General features: G+C 35.2%; 1 protein-coding gene across 1 annotated transcript in view; it reads right to left on the bottom strand.

Moving 5' to 3' along the window:
- Window positions 1–665: 665 nt before the first annotated feature.
- The window catches only part of LOC149805355 (tubulin-folding cofactor B-like), a 33,865-nt gene continuing 17,085 nt past the window's right edge, over window positions 666–17,445 (bottom strand). Inside the window, exons 4-7 of the mRNA XM_089949616.1 lie at window positions 14,624–14,768; window positions 10,086–10,141; window positions 8,519–8,591; window positions 666–2,795 (exon numbers count right to left, since the gene is read on the bottom strand). Coding sequence (XP_089805742.1) covers window positions 2,675–2,795; window positions 8,519–8,591; window positions 10,086–10,141; window positions 14,624–14,768 — 395 coding nt within the window. The 3' untranslated portion in view covers window positions 666–2,674. The remainder of the gene's footprint in view (window positions 2,796–8,518; window positions 8,592–10,085; window positions 10,142–14,623; window positions 14,769–17,445) is intronic.

The raw sequence follows: 17,445 nt of genomic DNA, 5'->3' as shown, positions 1-17,445 counted from the left end.
TGATTCCATCAGGAAGAAGGACATGGTCACTAGTGAAGATCAATGTACTGTACTAGCGGACCTTAACACCTCATCTAATCACACTGAATGGATAATTGCAGTTGGTTCAGAAATATGTGAAAGAATTGGACCTAATTACCCATGGCTTTGAGAAAATTGGAATCGTTTAATTCAACAATTTCTGGAATATATGCCTGACAAACATGAGTGTGTACCAGCAGACTTGATTGACATAATATTGGTTCAACAATTTTGTTCAAAATTCAGTAAAATGTGAGCTTCAATACTCTGCTGCAACTAGTATATATATATAGTAACTCAATAATTATGCTTTAGGCAACAGTTATAGTATTTTAGTCATGTTGTTCATAGAAATTGAACATGTATGGCTACAGTGAAATGTGCATTCACATGGATTTTATTTTTTTGACAAGTTTATTTTAAATCATGAACTGATACACCAGAATCATTTATTCTTCCTTTACTTTTTAGTAATATTAGTGTCTGAATACCATGTGCTTTCTTTATTTCTCTATCTTTACTGATCATCTCACAACATGGCAACTTGAAATTACAGCTAACGAATGCTGTAGAGACACGCGCATAGAATCAACATAAAGTGTTTTATGATTGTTTTTGAAAAGGCTAAAATAAACAAACACAAGTAAAAGCTAGTATTTTATTAACAGATTACAAAAATGACATTGATTTCTCTAAGACTGAAAAACAGAAAAAACTATAGGGAGTTGTCTACATTATATGTAGCTAATTTTTTTATTCTCTAATTTTGTGGTCTAAGGCAACAACGAAATCCACGAAAATTGGCACCCCTTGGACACTTGTGAAACCAAGTATTCTTTGAATGGGAAAAGAAAGTAGTTACAGGGGTATTGCCACAGTGGCAATACCATTTTTACTGCCAATGTGGTGCTATCACCTTTTCTCAGACTAAATTTCCAAATCTTCACAACATGCAATAAATGTTATACCAAGTTTCATTCCTGCCTCTCAAATGCCTTTAAAAGTATAAGTGGAAAGAAAAATGTAAAGGAAAAATTCAACATATAACACAGTGACACTTGTCTTGACGATAAAACTTGCAATGTGGTACACAAAAAGTCTTCTAATGGTAACACATATCTTTACCAATTCAGCTATAATAGAGTGGAAACAAAAATGTAATGTAAAACTGAAAATACTGAGCCATGACCTTGACAATGAAGATAGGAATTCCAAGGTCTCTCTCACACGCACATATGCATGCACACACATGCATATATTTCATCTAAAAACTCAAAAGGCTCTAAAACAATAGAGGAACATAAAGATTTGGAGTTGTAACCATGACATTCAGGATTATCCCAAATGTAGTACTGAACAAACAATTTAATCATGATGTGCAAGTAATGAAAGTTACATACCTTAATCTCAAAAGACTCTTAACTTTGAGTCAAAAGGAAATTACCTCGACATTTAAGATAGTTACAATATTGTTGAACAAGACTCTGATGATGCATGACTATGCAAAGTTTCACCCATTAATCTCAAAAAGCTCTAAACTTAAAAGTCTAGAAGTGTGGAAAAGTTAATATATCAAGCTGTGACCTTGAAATATACAAATCATTAACGTGTGAAAAGCGTGTCACAGTGACCGAGTGTTAGTACTGTTGAATTGTTTTTGTTGATATGTATCCACATACCAATTTTAATAAGCAGAGGTGAAATTAGGTCCATGATATTTAGGGTGTAAAAAGCAATCAAAAATTAAAAAATCATGCAGGTATTCAAATTTGATCATATTCACCGAGCTTTTGTATGGTTCAGTTTCAAGATAAATCCATATACAAATATTATTGTGTGCAAATTGTTGTTATTATGGTTTTAATGCCATGTTCAGCACATGATAGGCTATGCATGGCAGTCAGTATAACTGGATAAAAAAACCTAGGAAGACCTACCAATCCATGGGAAGCTACTGGCAAGCTTTCCCACATACCCACATTGGCCAAGCCCAAGACTCGAACCCACACAGACGGAGGTGAGATGTCAGTGATCTGTAAAGGCCTGTCCCTTACACCACTTTATTACCTGGGTCCCCACATGTGAATTTGAATCCAAGAGCTTGCGGCTGTGCAGGGTCCAAGATATAGTGGGCATAACCGTGGAACAGCTGAAGATATAAAAGTCATTTAAGCATGCTGCCACAGTTTTGGTGTGACTGAGTTTACTCTTACTGATAAGTAACCACATACCAAATTAAAAAAATATAAGTAAAATAGGGTCTGAGATGTTTCTGGGGTGGAACAAAGAAAATGACTGAATGACTGAATACACGGATGAACAGGAAAATTGCTACATCCCTCAGAATTTTGTTAGCATTGCGGAAATAATTACAACAAAGCACTGAATGCTATGGATTGATTGCTTACTTCTTAAGACATACCAAGTGCAACATAGAAAACTTAAACTTCTGTCAAAGCTGCCTTTGCCTTGTATTACAGGGCCATTTAAAATACCATGTATTGAAAATGGAATACTCTCTGTTTACAGGGTATCTGGTGCCATATTGTACACAGCTGAAAAAGCACAGCAGTGTTATCAAAACTTAATAAGCATTCCGCATAGCACTTTGGAAACAAAACAATTACTGCAAAAAAAGGCTTTCAAAAATTCCTCAGATTTCATCCTCATTGAAGCCATAGTCTTCCTCTGGGAAATCGCCTGTTTCCACTTGCTCTGGTTTGACAAAACCGCCGTATTTCGCTGGACATTCGAAATATCTCTTCCCATCCACACTGAAAACAGAGAACAAAATTAGCTTTAGGTATTTATATACTTACAGGAAAAGGTCAGGGTTAAAATATAGTAAGCCTATTATGTATAGTGCAATGGCCATCAAAGCTTGAATGTTTTATTGATGATGCTATCAAAATATGATGCTGCAGCTTACCTATGTTTCCCATGATTGCTCAAGCTTCAAGTCTGCGTATCATGTCAATCAACCAGACTGAATTGTGGATGCAACACTGTTCCATCCAAAGTGGCAATTTCAAAGTCAGTGAAAAGAAATCCTGTGACTCCTTGACTAGTGCATGTTTCCCAGTCTAGCTTTTTTGTAGTTAGATGCTAGTTATTTGTAGTCTATGGATTCAGTATTCATATCACAATTAAGACCTTACTATGTTTAGTGATAACCACCCCCATAAAGCTTACAGAGAATTACTAAAAATGGGTTCCATCCATCCATTTGTCTGATACACTTTTCTTTTTAGATCATAAAAAATATCTATATGAATCTTGGTATACTTATTATATTAGTAGTCCTGATGTGCCTTTTGCCACTAACAATTCTTCAGTTTCAATATTTTTAACACTGGTCCTTCTGTCGATGCAAGATCCACTTTTATATCCAGGGCAATCTCCTAAACCATTCAAAATATTTTTTAAAGAAATATGGTACACATATTTGACCACTGGTATTACTTTCTATTTTATAATTCTTCAGTTCCAATTCAGTCAATGTTTTCACTCATTTGTCTACTCATCCAGCCATTAATCCATCTTTAAAACTTAAGCATAAGGCATAAATCCAAAACCATCCAAGATATCCCTATGAAACTTGGCATTCAAATCAAGGTAGTGGCACACATGTCCTTTGCACTATACATAAAAGATGTGCCATGCATATCAAGGTAGTGGTGCAGATGTCCTTTGCACTATACATAATAGACGTGCCATGCATATCAGGGTTGTGGCATAGCTGTCCATTGCACTATACATAATAGACTTGGCATGCATATCAGGGTGGTGGCATAGATGTCCATTGCACTATACATAATAGATGTGCCATGCAAATCAAGGTACTGGCATAGATGTCCATTGCACTATACATAATAGACGTGCCATGCATATCAGGGTTGTGGTGTATATGTCCATTGCACTATACATAACAGACGTGCCATGCATATCAGGGTTGTGGTGTAGATGCCCATTGCACTATACATAATAGACATGCCATGTATATCAGGGTGGTGGTGTAGATGTCCATCGAACTATACATAAAAGACTTGGCATGCATATCAGGGTAGTGGCATAGATGTCCACTGCACTATACATAATAGACGTGCCATGCATATCAGGGTTGTGGTGTAGATGTCCATTGCACTATACATAATAGACGTGCCATGCATATCAGGGTTGTGGTGTAGATGCCCATTGCACTATACATAATAGACATGCCATGTATATCAGGGTGGTGGTGTAGATGTCCATTGAACTATACATAAAAGACTTGGCATGCATATCAGGGTAGTGGCATAGATATCCACTGCACTATACATAATAGATGTGCCATGCATATCAGGGTTGTGGTGTAGATGCCCATTGCACTATACATAATAGACATGCCATGTATATCAGGGTGGTGGTGTAGATGTCCATTGAACTATACATAAAAGACTTGGCATGCATATCAGGGTAGTGGCATAGATGTCCACTGCACTATACATAATAGACGTTCCATGCATATCAGGGTTGTGGTGTAGATGTCCATTGCACTATACATAATAGACGTGCCATGCATATCAGGGTTGTGGTGTAGATGCCCATTGCACTATACATAATAGACATGCCATGTATATCAGGGTGGTGGTGTAGATGTCCATTGAACTATACATAAAAGACTTGGCATGCATAACAGGGTAGTGGCATAGATATCCACTGCACTATACATAATAGATGTGCCATGCATATCAGGGTTGTGGTGTAGATGCCCATTGCACTATACATAATAGACATGCCATGTATATCAGGGTGGTGGTGTAGATGTCCATTGAACTATACATAAAAGACTTGGCATGCATATCAGGGAAGTGGCATAGATGTCCACTGCACTATACATAATAGACATGCCATGCATATCTGGGTTGTGGTGTAGATGCCCACTGCACTATACATAATAGACATGCCATGCATATCAGGGTAGTGGCATAGATGTCCATTGCACTATACATAGTAGACATAGCATGTGTGTGTGTGTGTGTGTGTGTGATTAGGATTTTTAACATAGTTTTAACAATTTTTCAGTCATATCGCTACGATGTCTGCAGTGTGGCAGTTTATGGTGATGTCTAGCACTGGGGCATCATGCCGCAGACATGTAGCATGATGTCCCACCCAGTCACATTATCCTGACACCAGGCCAACCAGTCCTAACACTAACCTCTTAATGCTAAGTGCCTAGCAAGGCAGGACATGGCATGCATATCAGGGTAGTTGTGTAGATGTCCATTGCTTTCGTTTTTTGATGTTTATTAAATTGTGAAAATCTTTTATCAACCACCACACTGTCTGCTGCTTGGTTGTGTATGAAGTTAAAGAAGAAACACATGTCGGCTCTTGTTTAAGCAATGACTGTATACAGAATTAATTGAAGACAATCACAAAGACGACTTACTGGCTTTACTCATGGATCAGTAATAAGTAACATTTCTGATAATGTTTATTTTGGCAAAACACTTCAAGAAATTGGTGAAATTGTTAAATTTCAGAAGCCACGTCACGATCATATTATATTCAAATTCATACACTATCTCTTCCCCAAAATGATAATAAATTTTGTATACACTATTTGATGTAATTTTTAAAAAAATATTTTTCCTGGTACGAGAAAAATATAAGTACATGTATTTAAAATTTACGGAACCACACCACGTTCGTACTATATTCGAATTCATACACGATCTCTTCCCCAAAATGATGATAATTTTTTTTATACACTATTTCATGTACTTTGAAGAAAAAAAATTCATCTGCAAATGAATATATGAAATTTCAGGAGCCATGCCACAACTGTGCTATACCCAAATTCACGTTATCGCGGGGTCGCACTGTATATAGTAACACTGCATTAAAAATATCCTCTGTTAATCCTGAAGATGTCAATTTCATGGTTAAGTGAATAAAACTGTCCACAAAACTTGCAGATAGCAATATGGTTACTTTTGAGATTTTATTGGAATTTTTGGAACTTATTTTAATAAAACTGTTTAATCTATGACTTTTGTGAATAGCTATAGCTGTAAACTACTCCCCCCACCCATTAAGCTTTGTGTGTATACAGGATGCACTGAGATGAGGATTTAATGGCTTTATTGCTGATGGGTAGGTAATAATTAGACGAACAATAATCAGCTTTTCAAGGAGTTAACATCTTTCAAAAATAAGCAAGAAAGACATGTATATATATAATTTTTTAAGAATACATCTCTTTCAAATTATAAAATCAAGCTCTTGCTTATTTTGACAGTAAAGAAAGCTCTGTAGCACTTTGAGCAATTAGTGAAACTAGTGTAGAATTTTGTGAGCCATGCAACAACAATGCTATATCTAAATATGTGTCATAATTTAGCATGCTAAAGGAAGGGTTTCACTGAAATGAGATTTTAAAAAACTAATTTAGGAATATTTTTTTCTCTAAATAAGAAATTGCAAATATAAATTTGCTTTCACTTAAGAATTAATTTCTTACGATTTCCTGACTTGTCATGAGAATACAAGTTATTCTCCCAGACCTGGTCATAGTTTATGAATCCTACCGAATGCACCCAATGCCCAACACAAGTTTTCAACTATTTACTGTACATAAACCATTAATTTACATACTACAAATAGGACCCTGATCTTGGACCAAAGAATATACAGGTTAGTGCAAGACATCTACAAAGTTTGGTCAAGGACTTACTCCTAGACCAAAAGTTATTCTGCAAACCCCATGTTTCTTTGAGTTATACTGACCTTGTCCTCTGACATTCTTACTACTCAATCAACAGAGTTACTCCAGACATTAAAAGTACAAGCCCCCCACAAACTTGGGTCAAGGTGTGTGGTATAGAACAAAAGTTGTTATGTAAAAACTAAGTTTCTTCTTTGAGCCAGAGTTACTAAGACCTTTGTACCCCCAAATTAACAGGCTTCCTTCATACCTAATGTATAAATCCACAAACTTGTGTGTTTTGGATTTTTAACATAGATTTAACAACTTCCCAGTGATGTCAATATGATGTCTGCAGTGTGGCAGTTTATAGTGATGTCTAGCACTGGGGCATCATGCTGTAAAAAAATGAAGCATGTCACATCCACTCACATTATCCTGACATCAGGCCGACCAGTCCTAACACTAACCTATTAATGCTGAGCACACAGCAAGACAACAGCTAGTACCATTTTTATAAGTCTTTGGTATGACCTGGCCAGAATTTGAACCTATGACCTACTGCATCTGAGTTGAATGCTCTAACCAGCTATGCCATCAAAGCAGTCACAAACTTTTGTAAGGTTACATAATCAAGAACTGAAATTTGTGTGTAAAACCATTTGTTTCTTTTAGTCGCAGTGACCTTGACCAATGGACCCAAAAATTGATAATGTTTTCTCTTACCCCAAGCAGGGTCTATTCTTGGGGTCTATTCTAGGATGTGCGAATGCACGAGTTGAACAAATTTCTCAATATTTACACTGAAAACCAAATTACATATTGCATTCTGAAGGTTTATTACTATTTCTTCTTTAAATCCCTTCCCAACATAGAAAACTGCATTTTTTTTTTCAAATGGAGAGAGCAATCCCACCCTCCAATTTGAACTTCAAGATTAGTCACTGCCACAAAAGAGTGAAATTTGTAGCAAATTAACCTAAGTGCTAGCAATACATAAAGTTTTGTAACTGTAGATGGAGGCACACTTGAGTTATCATGTGGAAATCTATATTTCTTCTTGATTTATTTATCCTGGAAAGGTATATGGTTTCTTCCTTATCCCAAGTACAAGCTATCCACAAAGTTTAGAAACAATAAATAAAGGAGAACTTGAGTTACTTTGTTTAAACAATAGTTCTACTTTCAGTCACAGTCACCTTGACCTTTGACCCCACATGGAAGCCATCTACAAAGTTTGGTAACCACAGATGGTGGACAAATCTAGTTACTGTGTGTGGAAACAATATTGGTGACTAACTCTGAGATGGTCAGACAAAATAACATTAATACACTCTGCCTTATTGCATGAGTATACAAATATGAATTGACTGCAAAAAAAGAGCATGTGTGCTACACTGGCATGCTGTACACATGATGTCTAACATTATTTTGCTATTTACACTCTTCAAGGCAGTGAGGAAATAACCTCCAGTAGATAGGAAATATGTCAATACTGGACAAAATTATCCTTGACCTAAAGTATCCTTTTCGAAGAGGGTTCACTATATTTGGTAAAGATGTAAAAGGCAGAACTTATTCTGCACTGTCAGCACATGCTAGTTACATGAAAAATGTTCAAGTGCAGGAGAAATGTACACTGAAGGATACAAATATATCCCATTTGCAGAAGACAATTTTGTCTGATTTACCATTGTGCCTAATATGTTCTTGCTTCTATTTATAAAGTATGATTAAGGGTCTATGTTTTACATTAAAATTAACTCGCATTTCAAGGGAACCGAATTAATGCTAGAGACAGCTTACCTGCCATCATTTTTGCCTAATGGTTCATCATACTGTACTCCAACCCAATAGCCAGGCTTAAACTCAGTTGTCCCTGAAAAATCAAAGTATTTTTTATTTGTATATGGAGTTGTTGCTCTCTTCAAGCTATGATCAAAAAACACAGAAATAAATGCTAATGAATACTACATAAAAGAGGCTTTCTGTATAACATCCTTTTTGCTCAAATTCCAAGTTGTAAGATTAATAAGCAAACAAAATACAAGGGTTTCTGAATCCGTATAACATAAATTATAATTGTGGCCATGCTTCCGAATCTTTCTGGCTAGGTTCAGTTGCTACAAATTTCACTCCTTTGTGGACTTAGCATACATAGCTCTCCTGAGTGCAGATGAAAGATCTCTACAGAGGTCAATATATTTAAGATTTACTTTGCCAATCAAACTGACATTTGGCCTAATGTTAAGCAAGATGTTCCTTGTCCTCTCTTACTTATTAATATTTGACTATAACATATTCTCTTCACTGGCTGTGACATATTATTTCAGAATCATTGATTTTTTCAGTGTTCATCAAATATAGCTCAACTGGATGAGAGAAAGATCGTTTTGTTTACAGAATGGTATATCTGTTTTATTTTGTTCTTTTAAACAAACGATTTTAAGAAAATAAATATGATACATGCCGAGTTACACATGTACTTAGCTGTTACAGTGTATCATGCTGCATGAATGAACAGAAACACGATACACATCCACATAATATATACCCAGGAATGCATGTACCAAGTCTTAACAGCATATCATACTGTATGAGTCAAGAGATACATGATACATGTCCAGTTATACATGTACGTAGCTGCAAGTGTATCAAGCTGTATGAACCTATACATGATATATGCCCCATTACACATGCACTTAATTGTAAGTGTATCATCTGTATGAATCAATAGATATATGATACATGCCCACTTATGCATGCACTTCATTGTAAGTGTATCATGCTGTATGAACCAATAGATAAATGATACATGCTCAGTTAAAGATACACTTTGCTGTTAGTGTAGCATGCTGAATGAACCAATAGATATATGATACATGCCCAGTTATACATGTACTTAGCTGTTAAAGTGTAAAATGCTGCATGCATTGACAGAAACATGATACACATCCACATATCTACCCAGGTAGACATGTACAAAGTCTTTACAGTTTATCATATTGTATCAACCAAGTGATACATGATACATACCCAGTTATACATGTACTTAGCTGTTAAAGTGTAACATGCTGCATGCATTGACAGAAACATGATACACATCCACATAATATATACCCAGGTAGACATGAACAAAGTCTTCAGTGTATCATACTGTATCAACCAATAGATACATTATACATGCCCTTACCTGTATATGTATTATGACGCTGTATGAATCAAGAGATGCACAATACATGCCCACTTATACATGTACGTAGCTGTAAGTGTATCATGCTGTATGTTATAGGAAACATGCCTAGTTATGCATTTAGTTGTTACAGTGTATCTAAAACAGTTCTGAATTTTGACACCCCCAACCTCCACCTACCTATGTACTTTACTACTCCTCTCTTGACTGGCTGGCCTGGAACTCTTACCTCACACCTGCAATTAAATATTGAAAGTCCACAACAAAGCATGGCTATTTTTGTTTAAACTTGTAAAACAGGTTTAAAAACTGGATCATAAATATATTCTCCAGAGTGGTAAAGAGCTCAGCCAAACTGATGCGATACTGACTAGATCCCATTCTCTACTTCATCCAAGATTTTGATGAAATATGGCAAGATGCCGAGTTTTATTAAAACAGGATCAGGAATAGAGATTCCAGATTGGTAACAAGCACCTGCTGATGGATGAATGACACATGATAGACACAGGGTCATGCCATTCTCAATTGGCCTTAGGGCCATATGAGCTTAAAATTAATTCAGACAAACTCTTACAGTTGTCATATTAAAAGTATGGTGGAAAACCACCATTTACCCAGGCAATGACAAAAATTAAGTTATTATTAAGATCAAAAGATTAAGCAACTACGGATTTTGCCGGATATTCAAAATCATACTTACACCAATTCCATTAACTGTCATAAAATGTTCAAGCAAGTCTTAACTGGATGTGGTGCTGACAGTTCCAATAATGAAGTGACTCCTATGTATCACATGATCTATTCTAGGAAGTGCGATAGCAGGATTCATGCTAATTTTGTAATAATCATGCCCAAAAATTAAAGAACTGTGCAAACACCTAAGCACTACAACTATTAGTGATCACAAATGACCTGGCTTATTAAGCAGAAAATATCGTGTTGTGGAAGCAAAGTGAAGAGGAAATGGGCATATACAAGACAAGATTAACTAGACTAAACCAAAATGGGACTTTTTTCCTTGCAAACAACAAGTCTTTTTTTCAGTGAAGGAGAATTTGGGACTACACACATATAGAAGGCAAAGTGCATGACCCATGCATAAGCTGACCCATAAGTTCAGCCAAATTAAAAAATCTTGTTACTGATTGGAAATATTGAAAAATGACTACAAAGTCTTGAAAAAGTCAAAAATGTATGTTATTACAACCATCTTAGTCGAAAATTGGTAACGTGACTGCCATTTTGCATTTAGGAGAAGTTTCAGTATGCAAATTTGAAGCTGATTGGGAGTTACTGTTAGGTCTGGAAATTTTTATATTTTGGTCTGGAAAAGGAATTATTTGTTAAAAAATTTGTGACATGAACCCCATGTGCTGAAGGCCCTGCTAGGTTCAGGTTAGGTATGTGGTTTCATCTTCTGCAATCTGCATTAACAATATATAATGGTAGTCAACAAGAAAATTTAAAAATGTTAAAGTTTAGACCTCATCCTGTGGATAAATAAACCTCCATTCTTACAGGCTTTTATTTTTGTCCTAAATTATTTAGCTTATATGCAAGTAGATGCAGTAGGAGTTTAGTTTCAGGTTATGATAGAAATAATAATGCAGAGACATGTACATAGGTATAGTGCAGATATTGGATAAATTCAGTTAACACAGTAATTTAACAATATAATATTTTACTGATGAATTCAACACATTTTTAGCTTTTAGATATTTTTTTAACAGTGGTAAATAGCAAACATCAAAATTAATTCATTAAAAGTTTGACACAGAAATGTAAATACAAATTCACAATGACCAACAATGCATGCATGCATGGTATTTTCACTTGTTATAGTACGAAGTTATTCCAATGAGACTATGACATTTGAAATATATTATGATCATAATGAGTATAAAAACTTTCATTTATTTATCACTGATGGAATCTAAAATTAAACTTCAAATTTATACTACAAGTATATGTACTTTCATTTCACAAAACTTCATGGTTTACTTTGGTTCTCCATACCTAAGTTGTAAGCAACATTTTGACAGTGCAAAGTTAGTCATTACATTACTGTTTTATAAACAATTTCAAAATCCCATTCAGTTAAAAATGCATAAATTTGAATTACTCAACTGTAATATGGAATCTGCTGACACCATGAGAGTATGCTTTGAGAATCCATGACAAATTTCCTTTTCAAATGCTGACAGTCAGATTCCAACTGTTCAAATTTCACAAGCTACTGAATATAATTGATTATAAGTCAACCTGACTATAAGATGGCCCCCTCCCCCAAATTAAGTTCTCTTTGACCCTCCATTAAGTAAGTGTGTATTTTGCAAATCAAATCAATCTAAAGGGCTGACTTATTGTCACTGAATCAAAGTTGTACTTTGTTGTTGTTTTTCTAGAATTTAACGCCATTTTTCAGCACAAGATAGGCTATACATGGCGGCCAGTATAACTGGTGGAGGAAGAACCCTGGGAAACCCAGGGAAGAACCATCAACCCACGAGAAGCTACTGGCAGGCTTTCCCATGTACCCACACTAGATGAGCCTGAGACTTGAACCCATGCAGACAGGTGAGATGGCAGTGATCCGGAACAGTGAGTGCTTTAGACCACTCGGCCACTTGCACTTTGAAAATATAAACAAGCGCAACTGGATAGTTATGTAGATTGAAAAGAAAAAAATACAAAACCAGTGTAAATACAATTATTGAGGGGAATATGTAACAAAAGAACTGACAACTTACATTCTATCCATCTTCATGTAATAAAATCATTGAAATCCATAATGCTTTATATTTTAAATCCATGTGTATGATAAATCCATGAATTCAATTATGGGTAATGTACCAGTATAAATTAGTAGTTCAGAATGATCAGATTCACAGTATCCCATAATATGTCACATGCCAGTGCTTATATTGAGACTGAGCTTGGGTTCTGTGGACTGATGAAAGGGAATTCATAAAACCACCCTCTGTTATTTGGCACTTAGCAAATATCAAACTCACAGCACAAACAAAGGGTTGTCACATGGGAAAAGAAAGAGGGTACTGCCTTTAAAGACAAGGGATTAAGATCAAACATATAAAGGAAGTTGTAGAACTTGATTTGGTTATTCAATTGATGGCTCAATTCAGGATTGTCAACTTGAAAACAAAGTGTTGCCTTAGAAGCAAAGGGCTTATTTGGCCATGTGCATTGGTAGAAAAAACATGGGAAATATGACATGGGAATTAAAAATCTAACTTGTGGAAAAGGAAAAGGAAATTAAATCAAAATTTTAATTGCAACAAACACATTGTCTTTGCAGTAAAACAAATATTAATACAAATACAGGTTGTTTGGATTTGCATGAAAATGGAAGCAATATACCTGATAGTAAACATCCATGGTAAACAACAAAGACCGACACTTCCATTTGCGGTGGGCAGTATTTAATTTACTGGCAATATTGTAAAATTATTAAAATCCAAATAATTGTAGATAAAACTATTGTTTAATAAATACCATCATGAAACAGATAAACACAGTGTGCATAATATATGCATTTCTGACTAGGACTAGTGGCATGAAAACGTTAAAGTATTTTGAATTGACCTTTTATAATGTTCTGCAAGCATACTGAGTTGCCAAAATTACCCCTAGATTTATTAATTTTGTTTTAATGTTGTGTTTATAAAATGTATCACACTCTACATGAATGAAAAGTAAAAGCATGGATTTTCAATGTAAGCATCATTACAAATCCTTAAGCCAGTTAGCTAGTCCTTACTGTTAAGCAATTGTTTGGCAAATAAAAATCTGTATTTTCGGTCAACCATGTAGGCTTCTGAAAAAGGTAGTTGAATTAGTATGCTGAATTTACTCCACTAATTGTGGATTGGATTTATCTTTGTATCAGGAAATAAACAATGAGGTCTGGTGGTTCAAAGTGAAGTTTTGCTCCACTACACTCAGATGTGTGAGCCTTGCATGGAGCTAAAGAACCAGGAATTAAATTTAGATGGTTGCTTCTGGATAAGTTGTTGTTGTTGTTGTTGTAGTAGGGTTTAATGCCATTTTTCAGCACATGAGAGGCTATACATGGTGGCCAGTATTAATGGTGGAGGAAGAACCTAGGGAAAACCCCAGAAAGAACCACCGACCCACGAGAAGCTACTGGCAAGCTTTCTCACATACCCACATTGGCTGAATCCAAGACTCGAACCCATGCAGACAGTGGTGAGATGGCAGTGATCCGTAACGGAAAGCGCTTTAGACCACTCGGGGGCCGCTGCTTCTGGATAAGTAAATGGTGTTCAATATTGGATTGGCACAATAACTATTTGATTATTAACTGATGACTAGATCTAGCTAATTTAACTGCACATAAACCATGAATCACTGCTGCACACGTGGCTAGCAGGTGATGTGCAATATCTTTTCTGTCAAGTTGTTTTAGGCTTGCAATCATAAATCTAAACACAACACGAACAAGTTTAGATTCCTGAAAAGCAGATCAATATCAAGAATATCAAGTTGCAATTTTAGTATCAAGCTCCTGTATTAAAGGCCTCCATTCTATACATTATTTTCAGCCTCGGTGCCCCTCCCCCTTGCAGGATGAAGGGTCTGGGAATTCCCCCACCCACCTCGTATTACAAAACCTGAAGTTGAGAATAGACCATATTTAGCATACTTTTATTTATAAGAGAATAACTCAAATATACCTGTCTCCAACTTTCATGCTCTCAGCCTTTTCCTGCTCTTGCTTTATTTTCTGCAATTTTTCCTCCTCTAATCTTTTTTTCTCCTCTGGATCAACCTCTTGAAAGCGACCTAACTTATTTTTCTCTTTGAAGGCTCGCACAGAGTCTAAGGGAGGGAGAAAAAATTAATTTTTTAAATAACAATTTTAGTCTAGGCTGTCAGACAGTCTCCCATACCCCTGATTGTGATCTCATTACCTTTGGACCTGCTAATAAACATGCGTTCAAGGTTTTCTCATTTATTCAGTTGGAGATGTAATCAAGTGGATTACAAGTAATGAATAACAAATGCTTTTCTAAAACCAGTCAATCTGAAATGTCCTTTTGAACTGTTGGCAAGAAAAAGCCATCAGATATTAAAATGCTTCTGTTGGCAAATTAAAATATAATCACTGCAACCCCCCCCAAGAGTACTGCTAGCAGCACATTATATGCCCATCCTGTGTTAAAAGTCCTATACTAAAATTACTAAATCTTTGGACACTAAGTCTTGGGACACCCTAAATTATTTTAAAAAGTAAATTTTTTTATGACCTATAAATGTTGGGACACAAAATTAAAGCAATTTTTTTCATGTACTATAAGTTTTGGGACACCTTCAACATTTTTTCCACTACTAATTGATCAATGTATTTTCTTGATCGTAACGACATGAAAAAAAATAGCATTGTTAAGGGACAATCATCATGAATTTAATGTTATGAATTGATATAATACATTTGAAAAGTCAATAAATATATTTAATTTTCAACTGTTTCCTTATTATTTCAACCCAATTCAAATGTGTATAATATGATCGATGACAATAGTTGAGCATTAGCAGGTTGCTGTAAGCATTTACAACAGTAACCTATCCCTTTTGTCTTCAGTTTATTATTATTAGTTTAAGCATTACTGTGTCACCACATGTAGATTTAAGATTTTGGCTTGCATCAAATGAAGTATCTCCTTTGGATTTTAGTTATAGGCACAACTGCATTAAACTTAAATAATACCTCCAAAATATAAGAAATAAATTTCAGAAATAAGGCTTTGAAAATAACTAATACCTTAAATGCTCAAACGTAGTTTGATTTGATGAAGTGACTGTTACCTTGGCTACAGTAATTGTGCTACTCAAATGAGCAAGTATTCATACCTTAACTGACAATGACATTGATGTCAATGTTTAGTCAGTTCAATTTAATTATGGGGGCCAATTAATTTAGTACAACTATTATGCATGGCATCCCATTCTGCTCAACCCACTTTAGATTTTCCAATAGTAAATTTGTGTTGAGTAATGTTGTAGAACAAATGGCTACCAGAATTCATGCCAAAACAAAGATCACATGCCAGTTTCATGGATCAAACAATTACCATGGTCTCCTGTCAGAAGACAAAAGACCAATCTGCCAATTATAAACAAAAGGAAATGCAGAGACAACCAGCTGTCCAAAATCAATGAATACTGTGTTGAAAGTTATGAATTTGCATTATCGTAAGTCGAAACACAAACTAAAATGTTTCAATGATGATCAGTTAAGCAAACATAATGTATGCTGATTATGTGACTTTCATAATCAAAAATGTGTCATTTCATATGATTTACATCACGCTATTGGATCACTTATATCTCTGAAGAAAAAAGGGTAACTCTTGAGTGCATGGGTGAAAGTAAATGAAATAGCAATTGACATCTTTTTTTAATCTGATTTGGAAAAATGATATTTGGCAAAAATGATGAATAAAACAAAAATCTGCATCTAGTGTTTTGGGAATAAACAAGGATACACCATTTGTATTGTGTAAGTACTAGTCTGTACACTATACTGGGGTCCTGGTCACCTAGTAAACTCTAAAGCAGCCCCATAAATTATTGAAGTTTTTTTTACACTTTTATTTCATTTCAGACAAATCGGAAAATATGCAAGTGCAAAATAAAATACAGTGACATTAGTTTCTAACAGTTTCTTGACATAGTAAATAAATAAGAGTTGGTCACTGCTGTGTACAGCATGGCAATCTTGCCAATTTTGTCTAGACTTTTTTTAGATGCCTATAAGTGCTGGGACACGAAAAATGCTATAATTTTTAAATGCACATAAATCATGGCACATGAAAAAATTAAATAACTGAAATTTCTGCACAGAAAACATTTTAATTCTTTCGGTAACAGTTGACTTAATATTTGATATTTTGGTCCTGAAATCAATAAGGTACTCCAGGTGCCATCCATCGGCAAAGTTTGGTAATTGCAGATGGTGGACAATTTGAGTTATTGAGAAGAAACAAAACTGGTAGCAAAGAGATGGATGTACATACATAAGAACACTGCAACATAATACACTCTGGTGAAGGCTGATGTATAAAAACATACATGTTAGTACCCAAATTATAGCAAGCCCAACATGATGTTGGACATCACTATTTTAGTTTTGTGTATTGCAAGTGTTGTATATTAGCAGATACTGTTTCTACATAATGTTTTAATAGGAATGGCAAGTTTTAGATTTTCTTTGATATGCTTCCAAGATTTACCATAAAGCATATAAAAACACTGTGGCCACTATAATTTCCCTTAATACTTTGGAATAATGAAATTAGGTTACAGTAACCCAACATGGTTTGGCTGAGTTACCTTCACTGACATGCCTCCATAAGCCTAGTTTCATAAGTGTAGGTAACACAGCATCCTGGATTTGGAGGGTGTAACAAATGGAGAATGTAACATTTACTCAAACATTTAAATTAGGTCACAATGACCTAGTTTTGCAAGTGTAGGATTACTCACCCTGATCTGC

The sequence above is a fragment of the Sinohyriopsis cumingii genome, chromosome 2 (assembly GCF_028554795.1).
Source record: "Sinohyriopsis cumingii isolate HCF-2022 chromosome 2, ASM2855479v2, whole genome shotgun sequence".
Lineage (NCBI taxonomy): Eukaryota > Metazoa > Mollusca > Bivalvia > Unionida > Unionidae > Sinohyriopsis > Sinohyriopsis cumingii.
This window is presented reverse-complemented; position numbering and strand designations above follow the sequence as displayed.